Source organism: Mustela erminea, chromosome 9 (genome assembly GCF_009829155.1).
Source record: "Mustela erminea isolate mMusErm1 chromosome 9, mMusErm1.Pri, whole genome shotgun sequence".
Taxonomy (NCBI): Eukaryota; Metazoa; Chordata; class Mammalia; order Carnivora; family Mustelidae; genus Mustela; species Mustela erminea.
In genome coordinates this window covers 59,273,360-59,287,041 of record NC_045622.1, presented here as the reverse complement: position 1 = coordinate 59,287,041, position 13,682 = coordinate 59,273,360, and the positions used below count along the sequence as shown (strand labels likewise).

The 13,682-nt window shown below is 37.2% G+C and overlaps 2 protein-coding genes across 2 annotated transcripts; one reads left to right on the top strand and one right to left on the bottom strand.

Moving 5' to 3' along the window:
* Positions 1 to 234: 234 nt before the first annotated feature.
* Positions 235 to 3,738, top strand: LOC116599779 (olfactory receptor 52Z1-like). Its single transcript, XM_032359756.1, has 2 exons — positions 235 to 247; positions 2,780 to 3,738. Exons 1-2 carry the CDS (start codon positions 235 to 237, stop codon positions 3,736 to 3,738), a joined length of 972 nt encoding a protein of 323 aa, XP_032215647.1.
* A 4,642-nt stretch (positions 3,739 to 8,380) lies between these two features.
* LOC116599778 (olfactory receptor 51L1-like) lies at positions 8,381 to 9,340 on the bottom strand. The gene has a single exon (XM_032359755.1). The coding sequence runs from the start codon at positions 9,338 to 9,340 to the stop codon at positions 8,381 to 8,383; it is 960 nt and encodes a 319-aa protein (XP_032215646.1).
* Positions 9,341 to 13,682: the final 4,342 nt, after the last annotated feature.

Sequence of the window (13,682 nt, the reverse complement as noted above, 5' to 3'; positions counted from 1 at the left end):
TGTGAAATACCCAAAAGACTTCTTGTCCCAGAGGTTAGTCCTTGAGTTGCTGTTGTAAAGATCTATGTACAATACAAGTATAGATATTTATTTTCATGCACAAACACACACACACACACACACACATTCTCTAAATCCCTATAAACAGACATGACATTTTTACCTAACACCTAAGAATATCACTCTGGGAGGTGCTAAGAGGAAATTCAAGATCTACCTTGATCTTGAAAAACCATGCATCTGAAAGGTAAGTTAGAATAGTTTCATGGTTAAAACTGTGGTGCTGCAGTTAGGATCCCTGATTTGAAAACAGACTTCACACACCCCTTAGTAATACGATCTTAGGAAGGTCCTCAGGTACCTGAGTTGTCTTCTGTGTAAAATTAGGACACTAACAATAGTTATTTCTTATAGTAGTTGTTACCATTAAATTGGATAATCCATGTAAAGTGATTAGCATAGGCTTTAGGAAAATGCTTTAGCACACTGCAACCATTAATATGTATTTCCAATTATTATTTTTACCATTACTGCTACACTGCCCATCCCTGTGCTGATATGTGATATGACTTCTATCCAAATATGGTGATAGTTTCTGTGTGGTTGTTACACAGCAAAATCAGGCACTGTTGAGAGATACCAGATAAAAGAAGCAAAGCCTGGTGATGGGTATTAAGGAGAGACAGATTGCATGGAGCACTGGGTGTTATATGCAAAAAATGAATCTTTGGAACACTACCTCAAAAACTAATGATGTACTGTATGGTGACTAACATAACACAATAAAAAAAAGATAAAGCAGCAGCAGCAGCAGCAGCAGCAGCAGCAAAGCCACAAACTTACCAGGCTAATAAAATTGTGGTGCCTCCATATTTTTAACAGGATAACCATTCAAAAAAATAGCTCTCAGAGTTGCATTAAAAATAATTTCATCCCAGGACGCCTGGGTGGGTCAGTGGCTTAAAGCCTCTGCCTTCGGCTCAGGTCATGATCTCAGTGTCCTGGGATAAACCCCTGCATCAGGCTCTCTGCTCAGCAGGGAGCCTGCTTCGCCCTCCCCCTTTACCTGCCACTCTGCCTACTTGTGATCTCTCTCTCTGTCAAATACATAAAACAAAACAAAACAAAACAAAACAAAACAAAACAAAAAAACAATTTCATCCCTTCCATGTGTTTGCCCTTTGATGAAAAATTTTGTCTTTTCTTTCTTATTTCAATTTCATATGAGAGAGAGAGAGAGAAGACAGTGTGAGGGAGAATAGAATAAATATGTGTTAATTCATATGAAAATATACCCTTTTTATTGTGAAGGGTAGAGATAATCTGAAAAAGATTTCAATTAACAATTACAGGGATAATAGACATAATGTAATACAGTGTAGCTTTCAATCTAAGTGATGGTGTGACAGGGCCATATGAAAAGTGTACCCTTTGCAGGTTCTAGACTTGTCTATCACTTTGAAACTTCTCAAGAATTGCAGTCAAAAGCGTTTCTAAAAATACTTTGTGCCTTTGCCAAAAATATTGCCCTTAATTACAAACTTGACTAATTGAATTAATATTTTATTGACTTGGGAAAAGAATAATTTTATATTGGAGGGACTTTTTAGAGAAAGCTATTTTTATATTATAGTTTTTTGATACATTAAAAGTAAGAACTACTTTTACTTTAAAAAGTTGCTAAAATGTTATCTTATTCTTTGGTTGGTGAGTATGAAAATCAAAATAACTCTGCTCTGTAGAAGGGTCTTTCAATGATAGCTGTTGAATGATAATGGACTTTGACATCTTCAGTGACTGTCTTGTTCTGAAAGAGAACACTCTGTATTCTGGATTTTTAGTGTCTTCCTTGATTCTACTTCATGATCCTTGAGAGTGCTTGTTAGGATCTGAATGATGCTACAACTTTGGCATAGCAGTTAAAACTTCATGTTTAAATGTTCATTGTCTTCAAGAGTTCAAATGAGAGGCAGATGAGTAAAACTTTTTCTTTACTGTAGCAAAAGTGTAGGGTAAGGAAACATCTCTCAGATTATCAGGATGGGAAACAAGACTTGGAAGCTTTATACTGGCCCATTATGTATCAGTCTGTCATCCAACCCATGACCTCTCCTTAAGATTTTTGTCAAAGAATGGAATATTAACCATCTCCAGACTTCTATGTAATGTTACAGAGAAAAAGGAAAGAGAAAACGACTTTTCTGTATTTAATTAATTATTTTTTTATTATTAGGCAGACAAAAATTATATACATAACATGGTTAAAAGTTCAAAAGACATATACATACATGATGTGGTTATAACAATTAGGTTTACACAAATAAAGATTTCAACCCTTATTATTCTGATTTAATTTTTTTTTTTTTCAGAAAGAACTAGATAATCCATAAGAGAGGTGATTTTTGCTTATAATCATTCAGGATTTTTAAAATTATTTATTTATTTGTTTGTTTGTTTGTTTTGGTGGGGGTTTTGTGTGTGTGTGCTTTGTTGGTTGCTGTTCTTTGAGTTTTGTTTTATTTTGTTTTGTTTTGTTTTGTAAGCTCTAAGCCCAAAATTGAGGCTTGAACTCAAAACCTGGAGATTGAGTCACATGCTCTACCAATTGAGCCATTCAGGCACCCTTATTCAGATAATTAATAGCTTTTCTCAGACCATTTTATTTTCCTTCCAGTTCGCCATGTCAAAATTAATTGTTAGGTTGTCACTAGGATAAAAGAATAAATATTTGTTTTCTACTAGTGTGCACTCTACCTATTTTCTCTTTATCATGTAACAGACTTGGGACACCTGTCCGTAAGACCATGTAATTCTACATCCACTCACCTCAGTGCCTTTCTGTTGACTGGAGTCCCAGGATTAGAAGACTTCCAAATCTGGATCTCCATCCCCTTCAGCTTCATGTACCTTTTGGCTGTGATAGGAAATGGCCTGGTTATGGCAGTGGTGGCCTGGGACAGGAACCTCCATGAACCCATGTATCTTTTCCTGGCCATGCTGGCACTCAATGATGTTCTCCTTTGTACTGTCACAGTGCCCAAAATGCTTATTATCTTCTGGCAGGGCCCTTCCCCATCAACTTATCCTGCATGTCTCACACAGATGTTTTTTGTTCATGCCCTGTTCCTCTCTGAGTCTGCTGTTCTCTTAGCAATGGCTTTTGATCGCTACGTGGCTATCTGTGCACCACTCCATTATGCAACCCTACTTACAGGCTCTCTCATCAGCAAGGTGGGCCTGGCTCTGCTGGCTCGGAGTGTGGCTGTGGTCACTCCTGGTGTCCTCCTCATTTTCCGGCTGCATTTCTGTCGGAGCAATGTCATCCACCATACCTACTGTGAGAACATGGGCATTGCCAAGTTAGCCTGTAATAGCTATGCCCTTAATAGCATTTATGGACTCACCGCTGCTCTCCTCACCACAGGGCTGGACTTTGTGCTCATCTCCCTGTCCTACTGGCTAATCCTGAGAACAGTCTTCCAGCTGCCTTCCAAGGAAGCCCGGACTAAGGCCTTTGGAACATGTGGAGCTCATATATGTGTCATCTTGATATTTTATACTCTGGCCTTCTTTTCCTTCTTTACCCATCGCTTTGGAAATCATGTACCCAGACACGTCCTTATCCTCCTGGCAAACCTCTACTTACTGGTGCCACCTACCATGAACCCCATTGTTTATGGGGTAAAGACAAAGGAGATAAGGATGCGTGTCCTAGGGCTCTGTAACCAACCAAAATGACCCAAGGGTTATGAAGCAACAAAGAATAGATGAGTTCAGGGTAGAGGATCAGACTTAAATGTCAAGTGTGAATCAACCCAGGCAGATCTATCTCCAGAACACCTAACCTCTGGATAGAACTTAAAATACTCACATTTCTTAATGCTGCCTTCCCAGGAAAGGGTAAAAAGGAAGGTGTCAGGCAACTGCTCCAGTACCATGAGAGGGTATCTCAACATATTAAGGTAATAATCAGTGGAGTCACTGTAATAGCATAGGTGAGTGAAATATCCATTTTGTACTACAAAATGCCTCTCTTAATGTCAGTTTGCTATGGGCAATCTTAGCATTGATTGTCATTGATGCCTGGGTGGCTCAGTCAGTTAAGCCGCTGCCTTCGGCTCAGGTCATTATCCCAGGGTCCTGGGATTGAGTCCTGCATTGGGCTCCTTGCTCAGTAGGGAGCCTGCTTCTCTCTCTGCCTCCGCCTGCCACTCTGCTTGCTCGTGTTCTCTCTCTCTGACAAATAAATAAATAAATAATCTTAAAAAAAAATACTGAATGCTAATAATTCTAAGTAACAAATGCCCTAATATGTCCTTATGTATTGTATAGGGCATATTCTTTAAATACTTCCTTCCTTTACTCTTTCACTTAGCTTGTTTGTTTCATATCTCCTTCAATACTTTGCTGCAATAAAGATATTTTTACACACAATAGAAAGTTACTTTGATTGGGTTAAGTAAACAAAAAAGCAGGATCTGAGGAGTGGCATGACATGCAAAGAATTTGAGTACTGATGACTCAGGAAGGAGAAAGTAAGGCTAATTGCCCCATCTTGGGTCAGGTTGCTAAAACTGCATGACTCTGTCACATCACTTAACATTCTGGTTAATGGGGATGAAATTTTGTCAACGAAATTCTCAAAAAAAAAAAAAAAAATCACAGCAAACCAGCAGGATTATGTTCACTGGATTCATTTAGCTCCTTAAATAAAAAAGCACATGCAATTTTCCTAGTGTAACTTTTCACACCCCAAACCTTCTTGCTAATTGCATTCTATATGACCTGGGACAAATGTTATCATCTATAAATCTATCTGGCAAAATTCCTGGAATGTAATACCTTTTATCCTATATAAAATGTCCACCCGTTGATTAATAAAAGAGTTAAAATTTTCCCTGGCATCAGACAATAAAAATGAGTATCATGAACATAATATAAACATATACATGGTCTAGTAGTTGAAGTAGTTGATGGGGTGCCTTCAAAATATTTATATTGTTATCATTCTCCTTATTAATGCATGTGGCTATTTCCAGACTCTAAGTGTAGTCAGATCATTTCCACACTGTACATTTTTGACTGAATTATGTTTTTATTATTTGAGATACCGGATTGGATAACTGAATTACTAAGTGGGATAATGAAGTATTTTGTGGTAATGCTTTGTGTAGAACACAATACCGGACACTTTAATGACAAAGGGGATAGTGATCTCTGCTATTATTTTTTCTTGCCATTGTGTTTTGCAACAAGAAGTCTTCTGCAGTATCAAGAGGATTAAGGTATAACCTAAAAGATAACGTTTGACATTATGAAAACAATTGCATTGCATTTTGTCCAGTGATTGGGGATTCGTATACAAAAATGAATTATGATTTGGGTTTCTGGATCACTTACACATTCTGCAAGATGGCAGAGAATGTTTTCAAAAGACACTCATGACTTTGTCAAGCAAGGTAATATGAGTAAGAGTGCCTCCTGATTTATAAATCCATATACAAATGAGAAAGACGTTTCAGTCATATTATTATAGTTCTAGGCAAGAACAAGAGACCTCCTGTTTTTGGAGCACCAACTGCTTGCCAGAAGACTAAACGCTTGCCTTCAGTAAGGTTCCAGAACAAGATCTTTCTGTTCTCAATTCATAGTGCTAACTTGTCATTCATTCATCCATTCATTCATCCATTCAGATATTCAATCACTCATCTCCTCAGCAATGATATTCTTTGGGAAAAATGATCTTAATTAAAAAATATGTGGTTTTCTAAATGTTTTTGATAAAATGTGTTATGATTATAATGCAATTATAGTAATAAATTTAATGTAACATAGTAAATAATAATTTGTGTGTCCAAATATTGCATTACCTATGCAGGTATTCCTTTAAAATAGCTTTATTCGTATGCAAAATGCAAAATCTAAGGTCAGTAAGTAGCTTAAACATATTTCTGTGAACAACAACAACAAAGCCTAATACAACATTGGTTTTTTTTTTTTGAAGCATAGATGCTAGGAAAGGTATCTTCAACATCACAGGTTGAAAATATATTTTGTAGGGTTCTTGGGTGGCTCAGTTAGCTAAGTTTCTGCCTTCAGCTCAGGTCATAATCCTGAGGTCCTGGGATCCAGTCCAGCTTTGGGTTCCCTTCAGTGGGAAGTCTGTTTCTCCCTCTCCCTCTGCTGCTCCCCCCTGCTTGTGCTTGCTCTCTCTCTCTCTCTGTCAAATAAATAAATAAAATATTTTAAAAAATACATATTTTGTATTTGAAGTTCTTATTTTAAAAATGATTATTAGGGGCGGCTGGGTGGCTCAGTGGATTAAAGCCTCTGCCTTCAGCTCAGGTCATGATCTCAGGGTCCTGGGATGGAGCCCCACATGGCATCGGGCTCTCTGTTCATCAGGGATTTTGCTTCCCCCTCTCTCTGTCTGCCTCTCTGCCTACTTGTGATCAATGTCTGTCAAATAAATAAATAAAATCTTTAAAAAAAATAAAAATAAAAATGATTATCAATAGTTAAATATTACTTATGCAATGTATACCATGATCATTCTCAATATTTTTACTTTTCCTATCAATTTTATTTAATTATTTATTACACCACATATTATCTAATTATGATGTTTATACATCTTTCTTATTTTTAGTTGATGTCCCTTACTTGAAGTGAATGTGCTAAAAGGAGAAGGGTAATTAGAATTAGAATCAAGAAATAGGATAATATGGTGGAAACATCATAGTTGAGTTAAAACCAGATAGCAGATATAAGTTGTAGATATACTCCATGTGCCTGAAATTTGAAATCCTGATTTTAAGTTAGTAAACTCTCTTTTATTATGTGACATGTAGGTTCATGACATGTCAAATCTTTTCCTTCAAGACTTTTTTTTTTATATCCAAACTAGTCATTCTTTTTCAATAATTGATTCATTCCTTTCATCATTTATATATTCAATAATTATTTAATGTCACTTTTATGCTAAGCATAATATTCATGCCTACAGGCAGCAAGCTCTTTGAAGCACAGTTGCTATACTAGGTAGAACAAGATATGTAAAATATATTACTAATTATTACATAAATACTGGGAACCATAACACGTTTTTAAAGTTTTATTTGTCCCCTTTGTTTATTTTTTGCTTTGCACAATTTTAACTGTACCAGCAAAGAAAATTCAGTTGCATTTGCAAGTATTTTTATACAACCCTATGCACAGCCAGGTGCCAGATAATTTCAGAATCACAAGGAGAGATAGTTTTGTGTGTTGAAAACAGTTCTACTTGACTTATTTCGCTAAGCATGATCAAACTGAGGGTTGCTGGGGGGAGGGGGTTTGGGAGAAGGGGGTGGGATTATGGACATTGGGGAGGGTATGTGTTTTGGTGAGTGCTGTGAAGTGTGTAAACCTGGTGATTCACAGACCTGTACCCCTGGGGATAAAAATATATGTTTATAAAAAATAAAAAATTAATTAAAAAAAAAAAAACAGTTCTAGATAAAATTGTGAGACCTTCATCTTTAGCTGTTTCCAGCTACCACAAATTTATAAGTAGCTACACCCCAATGAATTAAATTGCTACATGAGTGAAATTCCTCATAGCCAAGGACACCAAAGATAATATTTTTTACATTTAAATAAATAGTATGCCCTTAATTATTAAGATGCATTTAACCCAATGGATTATAATCATAGACTTCACATCATAATATCTGAAGTATTTAAGTAATGACAGAATCTCAATTTTTATAAAATTAAAATTATTTCTAAAAATTGAGCAAGAGAAAAATATGCATATTGTACTTTTCTATCCAGAGGAAACTAAATATCCTTAGTAGGGTATAGCATAAATATAAACTTTTGAAATATGATGTGGAAACATTGCTAGGATTTCTAACTTCTGTTTTGAGCTCTAAAATGCCTTTATGTCAAGATAAGATTTTTCTCATTGTTAAGAAAGAAGGAAAAGTAGATATCCAGAGACACTGATATTACAAGAAAGGGAATAGTAAATTCCCTGACAAATGCAGAGTATCAGGAAGCAAAGATACATGGATTTAATATATTTAATGAAGAATTAACAGATAAATCACCCTGGAAAAGATTGGAATTAGAAATGGAAGGGAATAGATGGAAATGATTTCTATGACACTCCACTCCAATACATTTACATTTAAAGGGAATTTATGAAGTACATGTTAAGCTGTATAGTCCCAATGGACACCAACTCTACTATAACCACTTCTCAACATACTCTGTTGACTCTATTTCTGTTCTTTACTCTTTTGTTGGCAATTATGATGACAACATATCTAGAGCACATAAATAAGTATGTATTTAAATCATTTAGATTGAAACCTTCATTGCCTTGAGGACATGCCTACATCACAGTAGAACTGACTTTTGTGGGGAAAAGCAGATGGAGGATTCCTTGGCGGATCTGTTTGGTCTTCACACTATAGATGATTGGATTGAGCACAGGTGGGACCAATAAGTAGACGTGAGCCATGAAGATATGGATGAGTGGGGAAGAGTGTTTGGCAAAACGATGGACGATAGAGAGCCCAATCATAGGCACGTAAAGGATGAGTACAACACAGATGTGGGATGCACATGTGTTGAGAGCCTTAAGCCTCCCCTCACGTGATGCAATTCTTAATATTGACTGAAGGATGCACATATAAGACACAAAAATACCCAGAGAGTCCATGCCCCACAGCACAATGACCAGAAGCAACCCATATATAATATTAAACATGGTGTCAGCACAGGCAAGGCGAATCATGTCCTGGTGTAGACAATAGGAATGAGAAAGGGTGTGGGAGTGGCAGAAAGGAAAGAAGGCCAGCCGGGCCAGAAGTGGAATCATGGCAAAGGCACTCCTAAGCAGAGCTGCAATTCCAATTTTAGCAATAAGTCTTGGTGTGAGAATGGTAGCATATCGTAGAGGGTGGCAGATAGCCACATAGCGGTCAAAGGCCATGGCCAAGAGCACAGATGATTCTGTGAAGGAGAAAGTGTGAATAAGAAACATTTGGACCACACAGATATTGAACTGGATTTCCCTGGAAATGGACCACAACACCCTGAAGAGTGATATCATTGTGGGCATGGACATGCCCATGTCAGTGAGGGAGAGCATGGCCAGGAAGTAGTACATGGGCTCGTGGAGCCTGGGGTCCGTCCGAACAATATGCAGGATGGTGCAGTTGCCCATTATTCCAACAAGGTAGAGGACACAGAATGGGATGGATATCCAGTGGTGAAATTCCTCATAGCCGGGGATACCTGTGAGATAGAATGTGGAGGACAGGGTATTACTGGAGTTTATGTTTGCCATGGAGCTCGCTGTTAAATCACCACCCAGTTTCAGGATCCCACTCCAGTGGGGAGGGCAATGATGAGATCAGCATCTGAGCCTGGAAAGCAAAACAAAACAAGTGAAACTTCAGCACTTTCTGTAAATACTCTTCCATTCATCCCCACATTTCTTGCTCTTTCTTCATTGCATTGCTGAGCATGGCAAGTTACGTAAAATACCTACTTTACAACCACAAGGACTTTTCTTCCTGCCTCTCAGATGCAGACCCATTGACATCCTGTCTACATATGGACAATCTTCTTCTAAATACACTATGAGGAGCAGTATATAGACAAAGGGTTCTAGATTACAACTTTCATTTTATAGTTTTCTTCCAGAATTTCCTTGGTGAGGGCTATTGATTTTAACATTACTCTTTTTTTAATAACTCCTTCAGTGATTTACATATAATGTCTTATTCTGCCTAAGAACATAGATTTTCAGGAATACTAGAACACCATGCACGTACCTTTACAAGATTTGGGCAAGTATGGTTCAGCAGTACTTGTGAACATAAGCAGGTCTTACGAACATATCCCCAGTTATAAATTGAAGGAATAGGCTTGGTCTTAGACTAACATTGCCAGAAGCTAAGTATGGGTTAAAATAGACTTAATTAAAATAATTTTGAATTTTAAAAATATAATAATTAAATATGGAATTTCAGATCTTATCAGTCATTTAGAGAACTGGCACCTTCTACAAGAAAAAAAAAAAAGAAAAATAAGTGCTATAAGGAAAGACAGAGTAGTAAGTCACGATTCAAAGCAAAAACAAGAGAAAATAAGATTAGGAAAAGAAATGATAATGTTCAGAAAAACACCTGATCTTGAAATTAAATCTTTCCTACTCAGAACAAATGAGAACATTTATTTCCCCCACAATAGATGCCTATACTTCTTCTGTGGTCAAGAAAAACATCTCTGAAGCAAGAAAGATCAGCCACCTCTCAACATCTCACTTTCCCATCACTTGCCAAGAATTCCTGCTTAACAAAATGCTCTATTGAGAATTTATAATCCAGGAGACAGATTACTTGCCGTTGTAAAAAAAAATATGCTTGTCTCTTCCTATCACGTAAAGTCTACTTTCATCCTTTAGGAACTTCAAATCTCTTTCAATCTTCTCTAGCTCCACACAGATAAAAACTGAATTCAGCAATTTTGACTGGAATAGTTAATAATCACAATTTTCTAGGAAATGGAAGACCCATAATCTAGAAAGCAAATAAGCAAATGTCGAGATAGATTCAATCTCTCTGACTACTCACATTACAATTGAATACTGCTCACATATTGTATACCTGGTGCCTATGGTCCTATTTTCTTCAATCTGCCTGGCTTATTACCACCACAATTCCTTCTTCTCTTGCCCTAGGCTTGTCTCCTTCACCTTACTTTCTTCCTTTCTACACTTGAACTCATTACCTTCAATGCCCAGATTTTCCAGTATTATTTCTTTTTTATGTTGATTATTTTCCAATATCTCATCCCTAATCCAAACATAGAAATATGGCTTCTTTTTACTTCATTCCTTGGTCAGTTCAGACCATTTCTCCAATTTTATAGGGGCTCTCTCCTTCTGCCACGAAAAGGTGAACTTGAAGTTTAATTTAAAACTGGAAGATACCTGAGCTGGAGGCCAGTCTGAAGCAGCTTTATCATCTCCATGACTTTCTATTGAGGTTTTAGGAAACAACTGTCAACCATTCCCCTTATTCAGACCCTCTCTCTGCTTCCACAAACCTATCCACATCAGGAATATTCTGGTTCCAAGGCTTCCTCACTTTTTAAGTGGGACAAATTGCTGATTTTCCCCTGTAGCAAAGTAGTCTCATCTGTGAACTGTAGATAAAAACAATTTGACAGAATTGTGCTTCAGAATAAAGGAGATCCTGTGGGTGAAATACTTAGCCTAGAGCCTTACATATAATGAACATAAAATAATGGTGATAATGATGAAGACAACAATGACAACAACAATATTTCTTTGAAGTGTAATGGAAGGAAGTAAGATATGAGGAGACTCTGGAGTATCCTTCCAGAGAGGAAACCCCTGAGTGGGCATCTCACAAAAGTGACCTAGGTCAGCTGAGTGAAGTGAAGATATCAGATTCATCTCTGTGTCATCTAGTGAAAAATTCAGTATTGCCATAGGTATAAACTGCTTCATGCTCTTTTACTCTACCCCCAAATTCTTCTGGTAATTTTGATAGCTTTACTTATATACTTTTCATTCTATTCATTGCCAATTTGAGAAAAAAAAAAGATACATTTCAGGATAAAATGGGAAGTCTCTTGAAGAAAAGCAATGAGATTTGGGACTACCATGAGCTTGGAATCTGAGCAGCCATGTTAGTATTCTGAAGTTGCCACAACAACACATATGCACCATATTCCATATATTCACTAGGATCTGCCTTGCCTATTATCCCACAACTCCTTGTATTTTGACATGGCTTCATTTTGACTGCCCAACTCCTACTACTTCTGATCCTGTAATGTAAACTTCATTCACATGGCCTTGTGATGTCTTCTACCATTCCTCTGAGGAGGAGGATGGTGTTTGAGGACTTAGTTTATAAACTCAAAAAGACTGAAAGGAGTTATAATTTGGGGTTTAGATTTGTGAGTCACAATTAATGTCATATCAAAAGCACTGATATTTGGGATTCTTGGAGTCTTTGAAGGTGATCTGATACAATCTCAATCACTGTGGAATCTCCATTCTGTCATGTCAGAAAAATAAATTGTCACCCCCATGTAAACATCACATCCTGCCCAGGGACATAGACACCACCTACCATGAAGATCTAGGGGATCTCAAGCAATTCCAATCTGAAAAGTCTGACTGAGGCTGGCCTGAATGCTATAAGAATGAGCATGAACAATGAAGGTATTTTGGTGAAAATTATGTCCTGTGATGAACTGAGAACCTCTTCCTTCCAGAACAGTCTCCTGGTTCTCCTCCTCACACTCTGGGTGTCCACCCTCCTCTCTTTTGTCTCTCAGGTCCCCCTATGTGTTTTCCTCTTACCTCCTGCTTTCATTGTTGCTAGTCCTCACATACCTGGCAGAATAGTACCTCTTGTCATTAGAGACCATTCTAATTCTCAGAGCAAGAAGGATCAGATAAGTCTTCCTCCAATCCTTTGAGACAGGAAACCCCAGGATAAATGCAGCACAGTGTGTGTAACCCTGTCAGTGCTGCCAGTTCAGTGTGGTTTCTCCCCAGCACTCAGGCTGCAGCAGGCGATGGCAGTTTGGGAATACAGGGGCAAGAATCCTATTGAGATTCTCTAATGCTTTCTGCCTCAATGTCTGAAACAAACGAGGTAGTGCAACAGGAGATGAAATATTAGTTTGTATCCAGAATATGATGGGTCAGTAAAGATGTTTGGTTTCAATATAGCCAATGAGAGGGCCTTGTTAAGTACTTAAACTGGGGATGGACCTAGAGTTTGTGCCATAAGAGCTGGAAGTGACATTAGTTCAGTACTATTATTATACACTGGATAAAAATGAGATTCTGTTATGTGATCTGCTTCCCTCAAAAATCATACAACAATGGGTATATGGAAATGTGTGTTCCTTTCACTCAATTTTGCTGTGAACCTAAAACCACTATAAAAAATAAAATCTATATTTAAAACCTGATATAAAACAATAAAACCAATGTTATCACTCAGCTGATTGGCTGGTGTGGTCCTGTGCCATAGAGTTCTTGATGCAGAAGATTAGTATGTTTTATATGAATAAAAATAGAGGCTTTTTATCAACTATTACAACTCTATGTTTTTCAAAAATACTGACTCCTTAATGTTTCTTTGTGGTTGAGTGGTGCAACAGCGTGGTATGTGCACTAATGAATAATCAGAACTCTCTTGTTGGGATGGGAGTTTCAGTTGTAAATTCAGATCTGTTTGGTCCAAGAACGACTTTTAGAAATGTGGTCCTATGTTCATTTTTCCAACCCCAATTTTGATCTTGGCAATATTAGTCTAATTATAATGCCTTACAACTTTATCATGTGTCCACTCTCTTCACATGTTGTCTATTAAACATACATTCCAAATTGCTAATCTCTAGGCACTGCTGTATTTAATACTTTCAACTGAGAACCAGCTTTTTCAGGAGTTGAGCACCTCAGTATAATAATTGTCCTACAGAAAATGTACTCAAGTACTAAAGAAATTTGCCATTCACTGATAGTCTAGGAAAGTGAGAGATTATTTATAGCTTAATAGTCAAAAAACCCTCACAGTTCCATCTTTGAATGTCTTCTTAGGGAATTGTCAGACAAATGATCTAAACTTACTGAC

Coding starts and splice junctions, on each gene's coding strand:
- LOC116599778 (XM_032359755.1), bottom strand. CDS start 9,340: ATGGCAAACATAAACTCCAGTAATACCCTGTCCTCCACATTCTATCTC.